The 22,780-nt window shown below is 51.0% G+C and overlaps 1 protein-coding gene across 5 annotated transcripts in view; it reads left to right on the plus strand.

Moving 5' to 3' along the window:
• SLC22A23 (solute carrier family 22 member 23) overlaps positions 1 to 22,780 on the plus strand; it is a 164,179-nt gene that overhangs the window by 37,835 nt on the left and 103,564 nt on the right. For 3 of the 5 annotated variants that reach the window (XM_077886117.1, XM_077886118.1, XM_077886119.1), the window contains exon 3: positions 4,307 to 4,461. The exons of 1 other annotated variant lie outside the window; for it this stretch is intronic. In XM_077886117.1, the coding sequence (XP_077742243.1) occupies positions 4,307 to 4,461 (155 nt within the window). Of the gene's footprint in view, positions 1 to 4,306; positions 4,462 to 8,086; positions 8,758 to 22,780 lie in introns of those variants that run through there. One more of the 5 variants, XM_077886120.1, reaches the window with a different exon arrangement.

The raw sequence follows: 22,780 nt of genomic DNA on the forward strand, positions 1-22,780 counted from the left end.
TCTTTTGTTTGTTTTTGTTTTTGTTTTTTTTTTTGCAGGGAGCCAGGGAGTGAAGTGGGGAAGTAGGGAGAGTGTAGCGTTTTTTTTAAACAAAGTGCTTGAGCTTATATAGGTTTTCAGAGTAAACTACACTAATCTGAAATATACTGGAATCCCAATATTTTAACCACGAGGACTTTGGTTTCCCAGTATTCTACACTGGAATAGGTTGTGAGGATATAATCATATAATCCATGTCACTTCTTTCTTAAAAAAAAAAAAAAAAAGGCAGACTTGGGTGAGGTTTTTAGGGCCCTTATTCAGAGACACAATCAGGAAAGTAAATCTGGCCTTCGGTGAATAGATCAGTCTGTAATGGCTTCAAGTGCTTAGAAGCTGCTTTTTGTAATTTCTTGCTTCTTGCACATACCTGGTCACCCCCCAGGTCTGGGGACAAAAGACAGAGGAGCTCAGAGGGCTTCCTCAGCAAGTGCCCAGAGCCTGGTGTTGGAAAGCCACAGCTCTGCGGCTGCTTTTCCACGGTCCGCGGTGCGTGGGCAGGGGCACCCAGGGAGGCAGGCCAGGCCGCCTTGTGCCTTGGTTTTTGAACCTCTTAAGTGGACCTCAGTTCTAGTTTGAAAGTTTGGTGTTTTCCACCCTGGATTTATTCATTTATTTTTGGCCCTTTCTCCTTGCTAGAGCCTTGCTGAAAGGGAAATAAGCACATGGAGGGAACTCCAAACTTCACAGCTGTTTGCACCCATTTCATGGCTGCATGAGGAAGTTGATCAAGTCACAGGTTGAGCTTTTTATTTTTTTTTAAAGATTATTTATTTATTTATTTATTCATGAGAGACAGAGACAGACACAGGAGGAGGGAGAAGCAGGTTCCATGCAGGGAGCCCGACGTGGGACTCGATCCCGGGTCTCCAGGATCAGGCCCTGGGCCGAAGGCAGGCGCTAAACTGCTGAGCCACCCAGGGATCCCCTAGGTTGAGCTTTTTAAAACCGAAGTCAGCATATAATGAAACTTTAGCAATAACACTTTTATATTTAATTTTTAAAAACTAATGTCTGCACCAGCATGGGGCTCAAACTCATGGCCCTGAGATCCACATTCATGCTCTATTGGCTGAGCCAGCCAGGTGCCCCGGGACATTTTTTTCTTTAAAAAAAATCACCTTTCTTCCACACAAGCCCTGTTTGGGGATATACATTATGTCCTGCCCTGTGACATGTTAGTTGAGATGTTTGAGAGGGAGCAGCCCAGGGAGCGCTCTGGCGGGATGAGCTCCCTTGCCTCGGTGTTGGTTCTGTTCTGAATGGTGTGTGCTGCTCCCTCCAGAACCCCTCTGCACCCTCTCCAGCTGGCCCTGGGCCCTGGCCTTTCTAGACTGCCCCAGAGGACCCCTTGCCCTCTCGCTCCTGGCCAAGCCCGGGCCCGGGGACAGAGCACCAGCTGGAGGTCTAAGAGAGAGACCAGAGTAAGGGGGTCGGGGTTTTGTCCCAAGCTGGGCCTCCGCAGGGCCTCCAGGGGCTGGCTGCCTCCCTCCCGCTAGGGGCCCCTCCACACAGCGCCTCTCTCCCTGGGTTCCCAGACCGTCCTCCCTCCAACACCCCTCCTGTGGCCAGTCCCACGGTTTCTCTCACAGCCTGCCCAGCCTTTTGCAATCAATCCCTTTATTAAAATCTCCTCAAATCACTCTTTCTGAGTGGGCCATCTGTTTCCTGCTGAGACCCTGTGTTATTTCTCTATGGCTGCCGTGACGAATTAACACACACTCAGTGGCTTGAGTTAATGAACTTGCAGTTGTGCAGTTCACACTAGGCTAGAGTCAAGGTGCGGGCAGGGTGGTCTTTCTGGAGGCTTCAGGAAGGGATCCTTTCCTGTGCTATTTCCAGCTTCCAGCAACCGCCCGTATTCCTTGGCTCGCGGCCCCTCTCCTAGCCTCAAAGCCAGCAGTGGCATTTGGGTCCTGCTCACACCGCCTCTCTCTGCCCCCTGCAGTCAGAAGAGGGTCTCCAGGTACTTAGATTGGATCCACCTGAATCATCACCTCGTCTCAGGGTCTTTAACCTTAATCGCATCTGCAGAGCCCCCTTTGCCCATAAAAGGTGACATACTCCCAGGTTCTGAGGAGTAGGACGTGGACAACCCTGAGGGCCACTACTCCACCCGCTTTAGATCCAAGCTCTGTGTTACGGGTTTAGGAGTGTGGTTTTGTCAGTCATCTCCGAGGGCATTCTGCTCTGGAGGAAGCCAGTTCGCACTAAAACTCCGATGATCATCGCACTGGTTGAACACTTGCTACATCACCTGCACATATTCACACCTGCCAACAACCCCGCTCGGCCAGCATTAGCCGGTCCTCCTCCAAAGAAGACTCCAGGCTCGCCTGAACAAGCATACTCTTTCCCAAGAGCTTGCGTTCAAGACCAAGGTGTCCGCTCTTACGTGGTGAGCCTGTATTCAAGACTGCGCTGGCTGCTTTTAAAGGCCACATCTGCCCCATAGGGGCTAAAAATAATTTTTACTTACTGATCTTAGCAGCCATTTGGGATGGAGAGATTTAGAATAGTTTCTTCGAGTTAAAAATAAAAAATCAAGGATCTTTTCTAAAGTATCAGAACAGGGCAAACCCTGCTTGGTGGGCATCCAAACTGTAGAGATGTAAGAAGGAGTCATGCGAGCTGGACATTTAACCATTCGCTCTGTGGCAGGCATCGTGCCCACATCCATCATCTCCCGTAGTGATCTCAGTAATGCTGTGAAGTCAGACAGTTATCCCCATTTTACAGACGAGGAAGGGGAAATAACAACGGAGAAGTTAGATCTCATCTTTGTTTCTCCTCATTTCAGGAGGCCAGCCAAGCCATATCCTAAATTTATTTCTTTAAGTGAATTGGGTTCGGATGAAACTACCTATAGGGTCCTAAGTGACCAGGGCTTAATGGCCCCAGCACCAGTCGGGAGAAGCAGTGCCTAGTAAAAGCACAGATGAGAGTGGATTCGCATTGGCGTTGAGTTCATAGTCCTGGCCTCATTTCATTAAACCAGCGTGACTAAGAATTTATGAAAGAAATTGTGCTCTGCAGTTTCCTCCCCCAAATTTTCTTGAAATTGCATCCATTCCTTTCACAGGACACAGAGATGCGTTACTAATTGCTTTTTTCTTAACAGCTTTATTGAGAGAGAATTTACATGCCCTAAAGCTCACCCATTTCAAGCATGTAATTCAGTGAGTTTTAGTATATTTACAGAGTCCTACAACCATCACCACACTCTACGTTTACAATATTTCCATCACCTGAGACGGAAGTCTCTCGTTCGCTTCCAGGCATTCTCTATTCTTATTCTCAGCCGTAGGCCACGAATCTACTTTCTGTTTTTGTCACGAGAATGTCACAAGGATGTCTGGGCCACTCTGAGCCATTGAGCTGCTCTGTAGGCGTTTGGGGTACCAGGTGTAGAGGTTTTTCCCTTGGCAGAGAGTCCCCTGTTCCCATTTTTCTGTGAGCTATCCTTCCAGTTCAAACTGAATTTGTAATGTTAATTTGTGTGATGGAGAGTTGGGGTTGTTTTTTTTCCCCCTACTGAGTTGATGAAGCAAGAGATGACAAGATACCTCTGGAAGGATGGAGAACTAGTGACACCCCTTGCCCTAGGACCCCCCCCTTCTGTCCTGCCTGCCACGCTCGAAGCGCATCGCCCCCTAAACATCACCAGTCTTGCACCAGCCCCTCTGTAACCCCCGCCAACCTAGCATGCGCGCTGCCCTTTCCAGAAACACAGTAGGCCGGGTCCTTTCCAACCCCATGGCTACCTGTCGGGGCGGGGCAGGGGTGGGGGCTTCACTTTGAGGCCCATGCTCCTTAGTTATTGTTCAAACTCTCTTGGTTTAGTCTGCGATCCCTTAAAAAGCATTTCTTATCATGTAGTTGGAAGAGACCAGGAGCCATCAGGGCCCCGACTGGCGGGCCGCACTGAGCTCAGGTAGGACTGGTTAGCGGCCCAGAGAAAGGACGCGAGGCGACTTGGCTCCCCCAGCTGACTTTGGAGCAGATTCCAAGGTCTGGGCTTGGGGAGCTGTTATGATGCTGTCACTCTTGCCTTGAATCACCCCCTTATCCACACTGTTTTGACCTGTGCCCCCTTGAATGCAAAGCGAGGTGTTGGGGCTGAACTTGCTCCGAGGGCCCTTCCCGGGCTCCGCGTCGCTGGGCCTGGAGGCCGCAGAGCCTGCTGGGCTGCTCGTCCCGCGGGGTGGGCGCCGGGGCGAGCGTGTCCGCGGCGACCACCCCTAACTGTCGCCCTCTCCGTGTGCAGGGTCGGCCGGCGGCCTGTGCTGCTCTTCTCCATCATCTTCATTCTGATCTTTGGACTCACCGTGGCCCTGTCCGTGAACGTGACCATGTTCAGCACCCTCAGGTTCTTCGAAGGGTTCTGTCTGGCTGGAATAATCCTCACCTTGTACGCACTACGTAAGTCGGAGCCCCCCTGCAGGACGCTCCGGGCCGCGAGGTCACGGGAGGGGCCGCGGGCTTTGGGAGGCGCCAGCTCCAGGGGCCCCGGGGCGCCGCCCGCACCCCGGCCCAGGTGCAGCCGGGGCTCGCGTGGACGGGCCTCTGCGTTCCCCGGGGTGCTCGGTGCTCCCCCGACCCCGCGCTTCCAGGCCCGGCTGCTGCGGCCTGGCCCGGCTCGGGGTCCGCCGCTCCCACAGGTTGTCCTGTTTCCTTTCCCTGCGGTCACGCCGAGTCGAGTCCACGCTGGCTGCGCTCACGTGCCACCTGCTGCGCTCTGCGCGGGAGCCTCTGCCCCATTCCCGGAGAGCAGCGGGCAGCGTGCGTTAGCGTCTGCCCTTTTTAGGGGAAAGAGAAGTTTCCTCCACTGATCGAACGTGTTTGTTGGCTGTATTAATGCCCTCATCAGGTGTGCTTGTATCTCATTTCTTGGTCGTTGGTGTTGACCAAAATAGCCACAAACCCACGGTGAGGACAGAGGTTTTAGGCTCTGATGTTTTACTGATTTTTCTGGTTTTTTTATTTGTTTTGGGGTTTTTTTTTTCTAGATTTTTAAAAATCTATTCATGAGAGAAGTTTTAGGCACTGAAGTTTTACTTATTTTCTGTTTATTTTTATTTTTTTATTTTTTTAGATTTTTTTTTTAAACTCTATTTATTCATGAGAGATGCAGAGAGGGAGGCAGAGACCCAGGCAGAGGGAGAAGCAGGCTCCATGCAATGAGCCCCAAGAGGGACTCAATCCCAGGACCCTGGGGTCACGCCCTGGGCCGAAGTTAGACACTCAACCATTGAGCCACCCAGCGTCCCTTAATTTCTGGTTTTATACTTTTTCACTACTGGGTGGAAATGTCTGTTAGGAATAACATAAAATGATTTACAATGTATTTTGCCTGCTTCTTCCTCTTTGACAACAGGGGTAAGAGTCACACACAGAGACAGTGCCCAGTCGCTCTGATTCTCGGACATGTGCCTGTTTGAGACTCAGAATCAATTTATAACATCGTTTCAGAGTCACAAACCAGGAACGAGCTTGGGAACATGACAGATGTGTCCTTTCACATCTACAATTGGTGGTTGTGTCTTCTTCTTCCAACCTGGAACCGAATCGTACTTTCTTATAAATCACCATTTCCACTTTACTAGTGTTTGAGGACCCTTGTGTCCAGCAGGGAGGGATTCCTGAGGATTATGTGAGTTCAAGGTCATTGGGTCCGGGTGATGGCTGTTTGCAGGCTTTGTTTCTCTGAACAAACAACATGGGCAATGAGCTTGAAGGTTCCCAATGCCAGTGCCATTGTTTGGCCTTGCACGCCCTGTGTCCTTGCGTGCAGAGGAGCAGTTTCCATGCTCTTTTCTGGAGGAGAGCTGACTTGCCCTACACATGTACAAGGCCTGATGGGTTTGCTCCTCAGGCAGCTGTCCTCACGAGGCTCCTGGTTCCCACAGGATGGCAGGGGGCCAGCACATCCTTGCAGATGCCACTCATGGAGATGGCTCTGCACATTGAATGAGTAGAAGAGCTGCGCTCAGGAATGTAGCAGGAGCATTACCTCCTTGTCACCAGCTCGGTGCTTCTCAGACTCAGGGTGTTGATGGAAAACTGCCTCAGAGCAGTCCTGTCTTGCATGCCAGCCGCTAGCAGTTGGCCACGGCTGCCAGGGAATGTAGAGAACACTAAGGAGGACGCTTCAGGGCTCCCTGGGAGAGGGCACCCAGAGTCCTTGGCCGTGTCTGCTGTGCGTAAAGGAGGGGGTGATGGCACTTGCCACCTCTGCAACTCTCCCTGAATTAAGCCAGAGCTGGAGAGAATTGCCCCTCGCCTGTATTGTTCTAGCCTCACGTAGGGCTGTTTCGCTGGCAGGTGTTGTGACATCATGCCATCGGCCCCGTGAAACCCCTTGCTGGGTTGACTGCGGAAAACGAAGCTTCGGATGTGTTTTCACAGGATTGCACAGTGAGTGCTTTATCCTAGAGCGTTCTCTGTCAAAGAGTGTGCTTATCCTCGGAAGGTGCTTTGCTCTGCTCCCGTGTGCACAGAATCACAGAACCTGGTCATCTGCAAACGTTAGTGCAAACTAAACACTTTAGACTTTGCAGGTCTCCGTAGCAGCCGCGGACTCCGCCGCCATATGGCAAAAGCAACCATAAGTCATACCTAAATGAACAGGCGTGGCTGTGTGCCAATAAAACTTTACTTAACCGAAACAGAAAGTGGGCCTGGTTGGACCTGTGAGCCATAATATTTCAGCCACCGATAGGAGTGAGTCTCTGTCCTTCACTGGCCTCTAGGAAGCTCAAGAGCTTAGAATCTAATCCAGGCATGTGTGTGATGAGCCTGACGAGCTGAGCTTTAAATTCTGGCTTCTCTCCTAATTTCACCTGAACTTTCCTCCTTTCATTTTTCCTTTGTCCCATTTTCCTGTTTCCATAATGCAAGGGCTACTCTGTCCCCCGTGTGTGTGCAAGGAGCCTTAGGTTTCTTTCTGAAATAGACTAGGGCATAAATAAATAATTATGTTTCCTTAAGTTGGGGTTACCAGCCAACCATCATGACCACCATCATGGCAATGAGGATTCCCGGGTACCAACCAGCAACCTACGGCCTGAACAGATGCAGTACGTGATAGAGCAAAGTTAGAATAAAGCGAGAGGGAGCCAGTGAGGACTCGGGGTTCACTGAGGGGATACTGAAGCTCAAGTGTAAATTAGGGAGAGGTTGGCCGATGGCAGGAGAGCTGAGACTGGCAAGGGCAATCAAAACTGGAAATGAAGTTGTAGCGGGCACTGCGATTCGGGCAGGGTGCGGGGCGTGCTGGGCGAGAGGAGCCCACCTCTCTGGCAGCGTTAGGCAAAGACAGAGGCTGGTGCTGAGAAGCGAAGAGGCCGGCTCCAGGTCTAGGGCGCAGGCTGGGTCTGGATTTCCAAACTAGCGTGCACACTGATGTCCCATACGCGGGTAGTATATGCGCTTAGTTAGAGCTCGGGAACTGGTTTGGCTTAAAGGAAATTACTGAGAACCCGGTCACGGGGTCCAAGTATTTATTGACTCTAAAGAAAAGTTTTTTAAATTGGGGGCATTGATTATTTGGAAAATACATTTTTAATGGTCCTGCCGTTCCCCAACCCCTTCAACCATAAGGTTTTTTTGTTGCTGCTGCTGTTTTAATCTCACTTAATGCATCTGCTGGAAAGGCCTGTATTTTCTCAGGAGAGAAACTGAGTATCCTTCTTTGAGTCCTGCAGGTGCTTTCTCAGGAGAGAACTGAGTATCCTTCTTTGAGTCCTGCAGGTGCTTGGCAATGGAAGTAGGGGAAGTAATGATTTGTGCAGATTTTGTTCCTTGTGTAGCTTGCCGAGAGGGTGGACTCTTCGTCTTGCGAAATGCTGCTGACTTGTGAAAGTTTTCAGCTTTATGTGCAAGGCTGCCGGAGGGGTTTTTTTTTTTTTTCCTGCTTTGGAATTTTTCTAAGGTACATTGCAGTTAAATACGCTCTCCTTTAAACTTTTGTCTCCTTCGAGTCATCAAAGGGAGACGTGGTCGTGTAATTAGGACATAAAATAGAGATTATTGGCATCTTCCCCAGGAGCCTTTACATGGGAGCAGAGTGCACGCTGGCGCGAACAAGAAGAACCCGTGAAGGCGGATGGCATGGTGTAGGGATGCCGTCGTGCTTCCCATCTGCCCGCGAAGCCGTCGGGAGACACCGAAATAATTAAACACACTCGGGCTACATCAGTGGCTTAATTGCATCCGTTTACCTTGGGACTAGGGAGAAAAAAAGTGGGGGAGAAAATGTTGACTCTGCTGGGCAAAAGGTGGGGAACCACAGGTGGAGAAAAGAAGCAGTGGGTCATGTCTCCTTATTTGTTTATGAAAAGGAAGCCTTATCAGCCACTAAAGAAATAGTCGCTTTTCGGTACAGGCTGACACGATACCTAACATCAGAGGGTATGTTCTTCTTCAAAAGAAGCGCATGAGAGATTATCGCCTTTTAAGTTAACTTCATGTTGGATGTACTAAGTCCTATGGGAGACCGATTTTTCCAATATAAATACTTTTTCTAGTTTCTCTCTTCATTTGATCTATCTTCCCCCTTCCCCATCATTGACAGCCTCCCCTAGTCGCTGCCCCCCTCTCCACCGCCACCCAAATTTGAAATAATGAACTCTGATCTACTTTTTGCTGGGGGCAGAGACCATATCTTACTTTGGGCAAATGAACAATCCTTTAATTTTGTTTTGGGACCTAACAACAGTGAACAATCTTTTTTTTTTTTTTTAAACTTTTCTCAAAGCTTCATGTTCTCATTATAATGACCCTCCTTAAGCCCCCACTGGCTTCACTGGATGAATTTTCACACATAATCAAGCAGTGACCAGAAATGTCACCGATGACTAAGTCACTGAGTATTTTGCAAAATCAGAAGCCAAGTCTAATTGGCAACGAGACTCAGGAAGGTCTTGAGTTTGCTCTGGGTGGGGTGATGTTCTATGCCCCGCACGGCACTGATAGCTTTAGCCTCTCACCCAAGTGCTTGAGTAATTCCTAACATGCTGATGCAGGGTGACTCTTCCTCACTACTGCACGTGTTTCTATGACTTGATGTCTTTCTGAAATATTACTCCTCAGAACATATTTCCGTCAACTGGGTTGTAAAGCATCAATGCCATGCTGTACATTAAAAAAAAAAAATGGACTGAACCAGAACTCTTCACATAGCAAGCAGCTGAGCTATGGAATGAATAGAATGGTGATTACCACCGTCAAGTACAAGTGGCTTCCAGTGGCTTCTGGTTCACTTCTTCTGAGGAATAAATATTTGCACTGCATTTGGGTGAAGGGACAGTTTTGCACAGAATGCGTGCTTGGTCACCATGGCCTTCATCTTTCCTCTCTCAGTCCTCCCCGTCTTCAGATTCCTGAGCCCTCCCCAGAGCAGCATGACGGAGCCAGAACCCCGTTCTTCTGGTGGGACCGGCTCTACTGACATGGCTTTTTTTCAACCAAGGAAATGAGTCAGAGTTTACCAAAAGCCTTTGACAAAGCCTCTTTTTTTTTTTTTTTTTAAGATTGTATTTATTTATTCATGGGAGACATAGAGAGGGAGGCAGAGACACAGGCAGAGGGAGAAGCAGGCTCTGTGTGGGGAGCCCAATGCGGGTCTCGATCCCAGGACCCCGGGATCACGCCCTGGGCTAAAGGCAGATGCTTAACCACTGAGGCCCCCCCACCCCCCGGCGTCAAGATGGAACATGGGGTCTTACTCAGAGGAAGAGTGAGGGGCAGGATGCCATCCTTGTAACCCATGCACCCGTGTTCCTCTGTCCAGATGTTAGGGCAAGACAGCAGGTATACGTTGCCAACGGGTATAAGTACGCCTCAGAGCACTTTTTTTTTTTTTAATGTTTTAAATTTGCTGAAGATAATCTTGTCTCCAAATTGGAGGGGAAAACAACAGATACTTTGATATCTGGCATTTTGAAATGAGACTATTTGGATGCCTTTTCCACATAGTGGACGGTGTTACAAAAGCCATGCGCATCCTTCAGGACCGGGTTTTTCCCAGAATAGAATTTCAGTGGTGCTTCCGTTGAAACAAAGCAGTTCACCACACTAGCAGGAGAGATAAAAAGATCTGGAAATCAGGAGATCGAGCAACGGCGGACCATATGCCGTGGACCTACTCCACGTCAGTGACAAATTGCTTTATCTGAAAGCTTCTGTCTCCCTTGTCTCTTAAGTCAAGGCACATGGGCCTTCAAATTACATCCTATGGAGCTGTGAGATCCCTTCCTGGAACTATTTGTGGGGAAGATGGATGGAAAGCAACAACAAAAACCCCCAATGGATCCTATATGACAACATTTAATACTGCTGTAACAGTAAGGACAAAACCACATGAAAATCCACTGGTCTCTACTGCAGCTTCTATGGCTTTTTTTTTTTTTTCTTTTAAGATTTTATTCATTCATGAGAGACACAGAAAGAGGCAGAGACACAGGCAGAGGGAGAAGCAGGCTCCCTGCGGGGAGCCTGATGCGGGACTCGATCCCAGGACCCCGGGGTCACGCCCTGAGCCAAAGGCAGATGCTCAACCACTGAGCCACCCAGGGACCCCACTTATTTGGCTTTTGAGTTCTTTTTTTTTTTTTTTTTTATGATAGTCACACAGAGAGAGAGAGAGAGGCAGAGACACAGGCAGAGGGAGAAGCAGGCTCCATGCACCGGGAGCCCGACATGGGATTCGATCCCGGATCTCCGGGATCACGCCCTGGGCCAAAGGCCGGTGCCAAACCGCTGCGCCATCCAGGGATCCCTGGCTTTTGAGTTCTAAGCTTAACTTCAGCATTGGAGGGACATGAAACCAGGTGTACTCAGCCCTGAATCATGTGACTGTGCCATGCCAGATAAACTCTGCTTTAGATAGTTTATGTTTTGGGTTTTGGTGACGTTGGTGGAAACACAAGACTGCTTTCTCCTTCACACATTCACTCGGGAGACATGCTAGGGCCTACTCCGTGCCGGGGGGGAGAATGGCCTGAGCACTTACGGGGCACTGTCGGGTGCTGAGCTCACAGAGGCACACATACTTCTTGCCCTCCAGGACACTCAGATGTTAGTGAGTAAAGATGCAGGGACAGGCCTGGTTGAAGGGAGAGTGTCAGAAGGCAACCCCTGAGCTGTGAGCCTGGTGAGGTCAGGGAGAGTGGGTGTTTGCTATTTGCAGTGGGTGCTCAGACGCCAAAGAGCCTAGTATATTCTGGGCCCCGTGCTTGGGGCGGAGGCTGGGACAGCGCCCAGAGGTCCTGTCCTCCACAACCCTGGGACAACGCCAGGCTAGCCAAGGGTCTCAAGCAAGACAGGCGAACCATTGTATGCCTTGGGGGATCACTCAGGCTGTGGCAGAGGAGAGCAGACCAAGGAGGAAGGCCAGGCTCAAGGCTGGGAGGCTGCTGCAGGATGCAGGTGAGGGAGGAGAAGAGCCTCAAGACACCGTGGCCACAGCCTAGCTGACCGAAGAACGGGGGTGGGGGGAGGGCAGGTGACCAGCTTGGACAGCTGGATGGATTCCCCTCCAACTGGAGGGCAAAGGGATGCAGCCCTGGCACTGATTCCAAATCCTGTAGATTTGGAAGCTCCTGACCACTGCCTTCCTCTGGCAGGCTTGGCGGGAGCAGATATGATGACTTGGTGGTGCCTTCAGGACATCCGAGGGCTGATTTAGCAAGTGGTTGGCTACTCAGAAGTTCAGGAGCAGGATCCGTGGGTCCTGAGCATACAGGTAGCAGTCAAGGGCCGGGGAATAATAACTGACATCACCCAGGGACCGTGTAACACGAGGACTAAACGGGTGGAGGTAGAAGAACCAGTTGGGGAAGATGGGAGGTGATAGCCTGACTAGTCGGCAGAGAGTCCGAATAGGCTGGTACCTGGGCAGCTAGGGAAGAGCCTACAGGGTGGGACATGATGCAAGACCGGGCTTGGGAAACTCCCATTAGATGTAGCAATGACCGCCTGGTAGGTCGGAGGCGACTGGGCAAAGGCAAGCACCGCTCAACTTAGTGAGGAACCTAATCTAGTGACTCCAGTACAGGCTTCACTCTATGTATTCTGCACAGAATCCTGTCCTGCCCCCATGTCAAAGAAAATGGCTTTTTTATTGTGATTAAATGTATATAGCATACAATTTACCATTTTAGCCGTTAAGGGTCCCATTCAGTGGCTTAAGTACATCCTTGCTGTGCAAGAACACACCTTTTTAACAGTGGCAAATGTTCATTATAATTGGGTAGAAAAATTGAATCAGGGGGCAAATCCGTAATGACTATTCTTCCTTGAAGTCACCCAAAACAGTACATTTTCACGGCCCAACAACGGGGCCTTCCGAGCCACGGTGAATCAGAGATACGGTCTTGCTCTCCCTGAGATGTTTCGTGGCCCGCCCGGAAGGCCAGCTCGGAGGAGCGCACCCCAGCCTCTCAGCACCAACACACGTGTGCGCGAGCACGTGTCAGCAACGGAAAAGCTCCTGGGAGGGACCCCAAGGTGGGGTGCAAGCCGTGCCCCCACTCACCCACTGTGGTCTTGGCCACAGGGGACCTCACAGCCTGATCCATTGTCTCACCCGTGAAGGATCATGCACAGAAGGTGGATGTGATCACCATTGGCAAACCATGGTCCAGAGAAATGGGGGGCATGTTGCTTGGGTGTGAGCTTTTTTTTTTTTAAAGATTTTATTTATTTATTCATGAGAGACACAGAAGACAGAGAGAGGCAGAGACACAGGCAGAGGGAGATGCAGGCTCCATGTAGGGAGCCCAATGTGGGACTCGATCCCCTGACCCTGGGATCATGCCCTGAGCCAACGGCAGATGCTCCACCGCTGAGCCCCCAGGTGCCCCTAAACCTGTGACTTTTGAAAGTCTATCTGCCCTCCTCTATGTCGGGACGATGGCAGCTCTTGTTCTTGATGTGATTGGTGTGAAAAACGTACGCACCCAGGACAGGGGTGAGTGGGGCATGAAGAAGAGCTTTACTTCGAAATGGCACAGGGTTTTCTGTTGTTCTTTTCAAATGACTCTTTGGGAGGAAAAGCTGTCAGAGCCACCTTCCAGTTACTGGTCCAAGAGCGTGTAAGACCTGCCCTGTATTTGGGGTGAGATGATGGACGGCACCGTGTTTAATTTTGGTTTTGCTGCCCCGTCTGGAGAAGTGTTCCTTCCACAAGAGCTAGCCCCCCAGCCCAGCATCCAGGCTCTCTTTTGGGTTGCGGGGACCCATTCAGCTCTTCTCCCTGGAGCCCCCCAAACCTGTGACAGGTGGGCCCTCCCTTGGCCAGGTTTGCGGCTCCTGCTGACCGAGACTGGATGTGGCGCTTCTCTGTGACATTGGACTCCCAGGGTCTCTGAGCATCATTAAAGCTGTGCCCTCGACCCTGAGAGAAACCAATCTCGGGGGGGGGGGGGTCCAAGGAACCAGGAAGCATCACAGCTGGGCCCCTGCGGGCAGCGTTCTCTGGTGGCCCGAGAGGGACAGCTCAGAGGCCAGCTGTGGGGCTCCTCTGGGCCTCTTGTGTGGAACACAGCACCTGGAGAGTCACGGGTCTCCCAACCACGGCTGCTGTTCTGTTCAAGGTCCCTTCCTCCTCCCCTGGGATGATTCTTGGAGATTTGATGATTTGATGATTCTTGGATGATTCTTGGAGAAAGGGGTACTGTGTGTCCAACCAGAGCTGGTCTCGCCCGCCCTTCTTTGAAAGCTGAAAGGTGCCTGTGTCCCTCCCAACCTGTGCCTTTTGAAAGCCTCAGGGCTTGATCTTTTGTTTTGTGCAAGATTCTTGGATGATTCTTGGAGAAAGGGGTACTGTGTGTCCAACCAGAGCTGGTCTCGCCCGCCCTTCTTTGAAAGCTGAAAGGTGCCTGTGTCCCTCCCAACCTGTGCCTTTTGAAAGCCTCAGGGCTTGATCTTTTGTTTTGTGCAAGTTCTGGGAAAGGGCTCAGAACTCTCTGGAAACCTTTGTCAGTGTGGGGGCAGGGCAAGAATTAGGGCCCCTTCTTCCGGCCCAGCCCACCACCCTTCTGCCATCGCAGCGGTTTTGCATAAGAAAGAGAGGACGGTTGCCGATCCTGGTGTGACTTGGAATTTCTGACTATTCTTCCCTGACATCTCTGTCATTTGTCAAGCTGGCATTGCTGTCTGCACATATGAGGCCCTGGGCTGCAACCACAGAGGCTCCTGAGATGGAGCAGCAGGTGAGGGTACAAATGATTTGTCTTGTTGATAAATATTATCGGCCTCTTTGTGGAGGGGGGCACCTGTGACTGCTTTTCCTTGGTATATGGGAGGTGGTGCCGGGAGGCCACCTGGCCCTCTGTCCCTGGTCACTGGCTCACTGTTTAGCTGGCCTCAGTGCTTGAAGCATGATTTTGTCTGCTATCTCATGATACCTCACTTGGTTGGATGGATGGATGGATGGATGGATGGATGGATGGATGGACAGATGGATGGGTGGGTGGATGGTTGGGTCGGTGGGTGGGTGGGTAGATGGATGGATGGATGGATGGATGGATGGATGGATGGATGGGAGGGTAGGTGAATGGATGGATGGGTGGATGGGTGGATGGATGATGGACGGACAGATGGACAGGTGGGTGGATGGATGGATGGATGGATGGACGGATAGATGGGTGGGTAGATAGATGGGTGGATGGGTGAGTGGATGGTGGATAGATGGATGGGTGGGTGGGTGGATGGGTCGATGGATGGATGGATGGGAGGGTAGGTGAATGGATGGATGGGTGGATGGATGGACGGACAGATGGACAGGTGGATGGATGGGTGGGTGAATGGATGGGTGGGTGGGTGGGTAGAGAATCTCTCTTCTTTCCTTTTAGAAAGAATCACAGGCAGCCCTGACGAGCAAAGGTTAAACAGAATAGTTGAGGGAAACCTTGTGTGCTGACTCCCTCCTCGTGTGCTCCAGCACATGCCTAGTGTGTATAGAGCACGGTGAGTAGGCCTCTGATGTGAAGGAATGAAAAGGAGAAACTGAAGAGTCATGACTATAGTTGTTTGGGGACAATCATAAGGTATTTATTGAACGTTTTCTAATTTCAGATACTACGCCAAGTTACTCATTCATACACACGCATACCCCTCCACACGTATATTTTAAATTTCATAGCAACTATATAAAGTAGAGCCTACTCATGGCCCCATTTTGCAGATAAGGAAACTGAAACCTCTAGTCCCTAGACCTTGTCTAGTTCACTAGGGGGTCCTTTAAGCAAGAGCTAATACTGGCCTTTGCACTGCACACTGATGCCGTGCTAATGCAACATAAATCCTTCATTTCACCCACCCCACAAGTCTATGTGTGGGCACCATTACTTTCCCCATTTGACAAATGGAAACCTGACTTGTAGGTGAGGTAACCTGTCCAAGGTCCTACACCAGAGTTAAAGGAGCCAGGTCTGTGTGGCTCCGGGGTCTGTGATCGTTGCTGTTGGGTTGTTTCCAACAGTCCTTTTTCTTCGTCTTAAAATATGTTATTATAAGCTTATTTAAATGTGTACAGAGTAAGGAGTTTGCGTTAGTGTCTATAACTTCTAACCAACTGTAACATCAAAATGTTAACAACATCCGATTTGGAAGCCAATACAGTCCAAATTAATAGCAGTACTTTAATGTGATGGATGAAGGGCTTTCCATGAAACAGAATCACCGCTCACCCTTGTTGGGTTAAATAGCAGAAAGACCTAGCTTCAGCTGCAATTCCATATTTAATCTCCTTTGGCCTCCGGACTTGAAAAATTCCAGCATACATGATGCCTCTCCACAGAATTTTGCTGTCTAAAGTGATGTTACCGTGCTAAGGCTTTGCCGGCTCCCCCTGCTGCCCGATGCCTCACTCGCTCACACTGATGGGGTGCCTCCTTGATGCTCTGCTCACCTGCCTCCTCCTCTTGAAGATAAAGGTAGATTCATCATTATTGAAACATTCATTAAATTGGTATTTAATCCATTTATGACTGGCATCGAGACTAGAAACCTTCACACCTGCCTGTTCCTGGTACTCCAGTGCCGACGAAGTTGGCCTTCACAGAGGCGGCAGGTGCAAAACTCCCATCCTCTGCCTGACGCCAGGCCCCGCCGAGGTCCTTATGCCTGTGCCGTCGTACATGTGCGGCCACGCAGTTCTCCTGCCACTGTATGCAGACCACTTGCAGCCAGCGTTCATGCAGCCTTCGGGAGTGGACCTCTAGATGCGACATGGGCTTGAGCATCTCAGGCCCACCCTGGGTTACAGGCAGCTCATCCGCATGAGCCAGGTTACACCTAATGTTAACATAGACTAACATTTTCACTGACAGTAGGACATAAAATTTAGAAATTCTTGTAGACTGCCAAGAATGCATCCACAGATGACCACGGTCTTCCCACCCCACTTCTGAAGCCGGTGTCCTAGAGGGTGGCCCCACCTGGGTGACCCACTCTCCCTGGTCCTCTCTCCTCCTGCTCCCTTTCCCACTTCATGATGGTGCAGACGACGTGCTCAGGTCTGCTCCGTGCTCCCCTGTCTCTTTCACAGGTCAGGTTCCGCCGTGGCTCTCTGGCCTTGCTCCCAACATGCTGAGGGGAAGGCACCTTCTCAACGCTGACCTCGCCCCTCTCACTGGGGAGCCCGGCCAGCCCGGATCTGCCCTCTTGACGGTGGGAGCCATGCAGAGATGCCACAGAGGAGGGGCTGGGAAGGCTTTCCCAGAGAGCTCAGGCCAAGGAAGCAGGATGTTTGGGCTTTCTCTGTGGGCAGTGGGGAGCCATCGCCAGGTTTTTGTTCTCTGTTTTGCGGAGAGAACTCTAGGGGTCCTTCCCTTCTTGTGCCACGGGCTGCCAGAAAGCAATACTAGTTTGTGCAGTTTAACAAGTTTGACAGAACAATTTCCCCCCTTGAAGTCTATGGCATCCCGGGCGAAAGTTGACTGCAGAACACATCTTCTTAATCTGTGGTTCCCATAAACGAGATTTACCAAAACCACTCCTCTTCTTGACATTTTGTCACTGGATGGTCTTTGGAATCATCACACAGCTTCCTCATGTTCTAGGTGGTTTCTCGAGGCTCACACACTAGAGCCTGCTAGCCACATAGAAGGATTATTTTTAGAACTTTCACGTGAGCTCGGAATTGGTGGAGAGAAGCAAGTTACTCTAGGATACGTGAATCTTGCTCTTTAAAAAGGTTTAATTGAATTACGGAAGGCGCCACCCAGGGAGTCCCAAGCTGAAGTCCCAGGGTATCACGGTGCCCAAATCCCATTTTTCCCTTTGTAATCATTACCCAAGGACACAGTGGTGTTCTCTGACCTGTTCGTGGTTGGATCTTATTTTCCATTTCCTTTGTGAGGTCACTGGAGGGTCTTATTTCATGTTCTCTTCAGGGGATAATTGCTCTTTTGCTGTTTTTCCAGATTCTCCTTTTTGGCATTTTTCCTTTTGGTCTTGTGACAGTGGAAGCAAATGTTTGCACAGTTGGCTCTTCCACTCCATCACGGCTGCTCTGGCGTCGGTGTGGAGTGCAGAGAGGGGGCCGCGAGAAGGCCAGGCGAGGCCGCCTCCAGCACCCTACAGCAACTCAGAATGAAAGAACAAATGAAAACCTAAAGTTGTGCAGCCCTCTGATTTCCTCAAATATTGAAAATTATGACGAACAGTTTATAAAGCTGAACCAGAAGCATTTGGGCAAAAGAGGAGGAACGATAGCTGTTGCACGTCCGTTATAAAAGAAAAAAGCCAAACGGGAAAATGCATGCTCCTTTTTTTTCTGTCTCATGCTCTTTCACACATAATCCCATGAGGCAAGGCAAATAGATCGTAATACTATTTCTTTTTTTTTTTTTTTTTTTTAAGGTTTATTTTAGAGGAAGAGAGAAAGAGCGAGCAGGGGCAGAGCCAGCGGGAAAGGGAGAGCGAGTCCCAAGCAGACTCCAAGCTGAGCAGGAGCCCAATGCAGGGCCCGGTCTCATGATACTGAAATCACAACCTGGGCAGAAACCAACAGTCGGGCGCTTAGCTGACTAAGCCACCCAGGCGCCCCATAAACTATCTCTAAAGAGATTCAGACCAGTGCTTCCCAAACCAGCCTCTCGTTGCTGTAATGAGGGAAGCGTTGTCTCTGTGCGCTGGCCAGGGCTCTAACCACTGGTCACCTTAGAGATGTGGCTCATGCGACTGAAGAGCTGAGTCTGTAATTGTTAATTAAAATCTTGTTCATTTTAATTAGTTGGATTTAAGTAGCTGCAAGTGGCTGGAGATCTACTCTATTGGTAGATCTGCTAGAAACACGACATTAAATCATCTCCGTATGATTTATATCATCTGTTTTGACCTCCCCACCAAGTTCTTTTTTTTTAAGATTTATTTATTTATTTATTTATTTATGATAGACACACAGAGAGAGAGAGAGAGAGAGAGGCAGAGACACAGGAGGAGGGAGAAGCAGGCTCCATGCAGGGAGCCCGATGTGGGACTCGATCCCAGACTCCAGGATCGCGCCCTGGGCCAAAGGCAGGCACCAAAGCGCTGTGCCACCCAGGGATCCCTCCCCACCAAGTCCTAAACTCACATATCCAGCTGCCTGGTGGCTATTCCGGAGGCATTCGGTTCCACCGTGGCCAGCATAGACCCCTCACCCTCCCACATCCTCGGGCCTCCTGCTGCCTGGTCTTTCCTCATCGCAGTGAGGAGAACCACCACCCATGCAGGTGCTCAGGCAGAGATGTTCGAGTCCCCCTTTCCTCCCTCTTCTGTGGTCAGCCTGTCCCCTGAGCTCTTCCTCCAGATTGTATTCTGAGTCTCTCGATTTCTCTCCACCTCCACAGCAGCCCCCTGAGGCAAAGCCTTTCTTGCCTGGCGAATCACAGTAGCTTCCTGACCCATCTGCCTGCCTCCTGCCCGCACCTCTTCAATGGATTCTCCCCTTTGTCACCCAGGGTGACACTTCTACAGCGTGAATCACACCTCATGCTCGCCTGCTTCAAGCACTGCATGTTGGTTCACAGTGGCTTCACGGTAAAAGACTGAAAACCAGAACAACGGGGATTTAAACAGAGTAGAAGTTTATTTCTGCCACCAACGTAGTCTGTCCAGGGCTGCCAGGGGTCATCTCGTGACACTAGGGCTGCAGACTCTCCTTGTTTGCTAATCCGGCCGCCACGTGCATCCATGTCCAGGCAGCAGAGGGGTGGCCAAGAAGAGGAGGGAGCACTGCTTCCCATTAAGGTCACTTCCCAGAACTGGCAGGTGCCACTTCCTACATCCGTCTAGCCATAGCTCAGTGACCTGCCCAGGCCCAACTGCAAGCTGGAAAATGCTGTCTTGTTTTGTACAGACATATGCCTGCAGGAAGGGGGGGCGGTCAGGGATGGCTGGTGGTCTTTGCCACTCCCTCCAACAGCTTTTATCATGCCGTGTAAACTCCGGACCATGGCCCGAGAGGTTCTGTGTGGTCTGACCCCTGCTGCTCTCATACCATATTCCAAATTGGCCGCCTTTTGTTTCTTTACATGCTAGCTCTCACTTGTCCCCTAGGTCATTTGTACGACCCTTTCCCTCTGCCAGAAATGCTGCCTCCCTGACCTCTGCGGGCCCCTCTGCCTCCCTGAATCTTGTCACCCTGATTCTGCTCATATGACATCTGCAGAGCTTTCTCAGACCATCTGTCCAATCAGCAGGCCACAGTTCCTTTAGAATCATCTGCCTTGTTCTCAACACCTACCACTCCTTGAAAATACACCTATTTATTTGCATTTCCATGCATACCGCTCGCCCACTCTATAGAGTGAGCTGCACAAAAGCAGCCCCTCACCATTCTTTTTCTCTACTACGTCTTGTGTACCTGGTACAGAAAGGTTATTTCAATATGAGTTGGATGCATTGAATGAATTCATGGAACATGATGGAAATCTATGCGCAGTACAGAATAGATGTAGGTGTGTGATCGTAAAAAAGTAACGCCGGATGGGCCGGAGCTTGTTAGTTCAATTCCCACTTAGTAAGCGTAAGGGTGAAGGACAACTGAGGTTGTCGTTTGGCGGTTGTAAATAGTAGAGATAATGTGCTCGGATTTCTCGTGACCCCCTCGTGGGCTAGATCGATTTGGGCAGGACACCGAAAGAGTTGGTTGGATTTAAAAATGAGCTCAACCATGCCCCACCACCATTGATGAAGGAACTGGTAGCAGTCACAATGAGGTCTCGGTGACTTGGTGAGGACATTGGTGTGCAGATAATGTTTTAACGGGCGTAAAACTAGGGGCTGGTCAAGAATGAGGATGTTGGGTCACCATCGTCCCTTTCCTCACCATTCTTAGTCGATTTCTCCGTGGTTCATTAGCAGTCTCTTCGTCATTTTCCACAAGACAGGGGACAGAGCTGATCTCACATCCTCTGTGTCCCATGGTGCCTGCCCAGTAGACCAATAACCCAACAAGAACTTTGGAGGGATGAGTAATACATCTCACGTAAAAGATGGGAAAAGACATCTCATCAGGGGTTTCTCGTAAGTTTGAGGAACTCTTCATCATTATAAAGAGTCAGGGTATTGTTCCTCCATATTCCATCCATGCAGTTCAGCAAATTCATTTAAGGAGTGGAACCAACATCAACGGCAAGTATTCTGGTTCACTCGTACTGGCGTGTGGGGCTTTTAGGCAGGACTCCAGCTTCTTGGCTCTAATGTTGTCCAGCCAGTGGTTTGACCCACAGCCAGCATTTAATTTAAGCCCATAGAACCCGAAACTAATGTTTTGAAAATAAAGAAAGCAGAATTCTATATATCCTGCCTCAGGGTCCGGTGATGTATCCCAGACTCGGGAATGCCAAGTGTCCAGTGTGGGGGGGGGACATGCCAGCTCCCCGGTTTTTATCCAGCCTTTGTATAGAACACAGGTTGATCATGAATTGGAGACAGGGTGGCTGCAGGGGATGTCTCTTCGGCTCCGGCTCTCCTTTGCAGATATTTAAACCTGCAGGTGAGCGTGAGGTAGACCCCATCACTCTGGCTCTGGGGGAGAAATAGGTTTGCTCTGGGCTCTGAGGACATTTCCTCATGGAGGGCCTGTGGACTGAGGTCACTGCAGATGTGAATGGGATTCTGGGCCTGCCCATGGAGGGTTGGTTGGTTGGTTGGTTTTAAAGATTTTATTTATTTATTCATGAAAGACACAGAGAGAGAGAGAGAAGGAGAAGCAAGCTCCATGCAGGGAGCCCGATGCAGGACTCGGTCCCAGGACCCCAGGATCAGGCCATGGGTTGAAGGCAGATGCTCAACCGCTGAGCCCCCCAGGTGTCCCCCATGTAGGGTTTGAATGGGGACTTGGCTAGGCTTCGGGCCTGGAGGAAAGAGGCAGCAAGGCGGATGGAGGAATGTAGGATGTGCCTCGATCCCTCTCCGCTCTCCTGGAGGGGAAGCTTTACAAGTCTGGTTAGTGCCTCCTGTGATTTGAAGCCAGTTGAGATGGCTGAGCGTGTGTGAATTTTCCAGGCAGTCACGCGTTTTCCTTCCAGGCCTCTTCTTCCTCAGCGCCCCTGGATGCAGGATTGAGTTTAGGCCAAGAGGTTGTGGAGGGAGCCCTGTTCCCTGGTGCCTGGCTGTGGCTTCCAGGCTGGTCGCCGTTCCAAGTGAGCCACCAGACAGACGGTGGCAGCCGGCCTGGTAAAGCCGTGCCAGCCGAAGTCGGATCATTTCATCCCAAACTGGGCACAAAATAACGACATCACTCTCGTATATTAGCTCCCCCTTCGACTGGCTGAGTGTCCTCTTCTGAAGACAAGTGACCACACGTTCGCAGAGTTAGGAAGAAAAACGCCACCGGCAGGGCAGATCTCCGCCACCGGTTCCGGCGGGTACTTGTTCCTCGCAGCTGCTAACGGGGGGTTCCCAGCGGTGGCCAGGACTTCTGTGCGCGCCTTCCCGCGAGGCTGGTGTCCTCGGCGTGTGCGACGCTCTCACCAGTCACCCCCCGCACCCCGGGACCAGTGAGGTGCCTTAACTCTTGTCACCCTGATGAGTTTAGTCCTTCCTGAGGTTGGAGGCGGAGGCGGTTGCCCGAAAACAGCCTGAAGAGGTAAACCTGTGGGGAGTGGCCGGGGAGTCGCGGAAATGAGAGGGGCCGGAGCCCTGCGTGGACACCTGCCCCCCCGCCGCCCTCCGCAGGGAGGCCTTCCCTGAGGTTCACCCGGACGCCCCTGGGTCGGTTCTCTGTTCGCACTCTCATTCTTTGCCTATGCCCTAAAAATTTTTTTTAATTGTGGAAAAAGAAAATGCGTACGATGGACGCTCTCAACCGTATCTAAGTGTGTCACGTACGTTCACATTGTGCGACTGTCACCACCATCCATTTGCGACGGGGCCTCTGTCCCCTGCGGACACGGACTCCCCTGCTCGGCTGCCGCCCTTTTATTTCCCCATGACCCTGACGACCCGAGGGCCCTCCGGGAGGACTCCTGCAGCAAGCGGCCTTTGGTGACCGGCCTGTCGCACTCAGCACGACATCCTCAGGGCTCCCCCGGGTCGCAGCCTGCGCCGCACTGCTCCTTCCCGTGCCTCGGCGGTGCTCCAGCACGTGTGCACACCGCCGTGTGCGTGTCCTGCCATCCGGCCTGGCCCCCGGGGGCTGCCCGCTCCGGGGTGAGTCACGCCACGGTGAACGTGGCTGCACACGTTCTGGGGGTTTCGGTCCCTTGGCCTTCCCCCCAGAAGCGGGCTTGCTGGGTCCTGT

Source organism: Canis aureus, chromosome 37 (assembly GCF_053574225.1).
Source record: "Canis aureus isolate CA01 chromosome 37, VMU_Caureus_v.1.0, whole genome shotgun sequence".
NCBI lineage: Eukaryota > Metazoa > Chordata > Mammalia > Carnivora > Canidae > Canis > Canis aureus.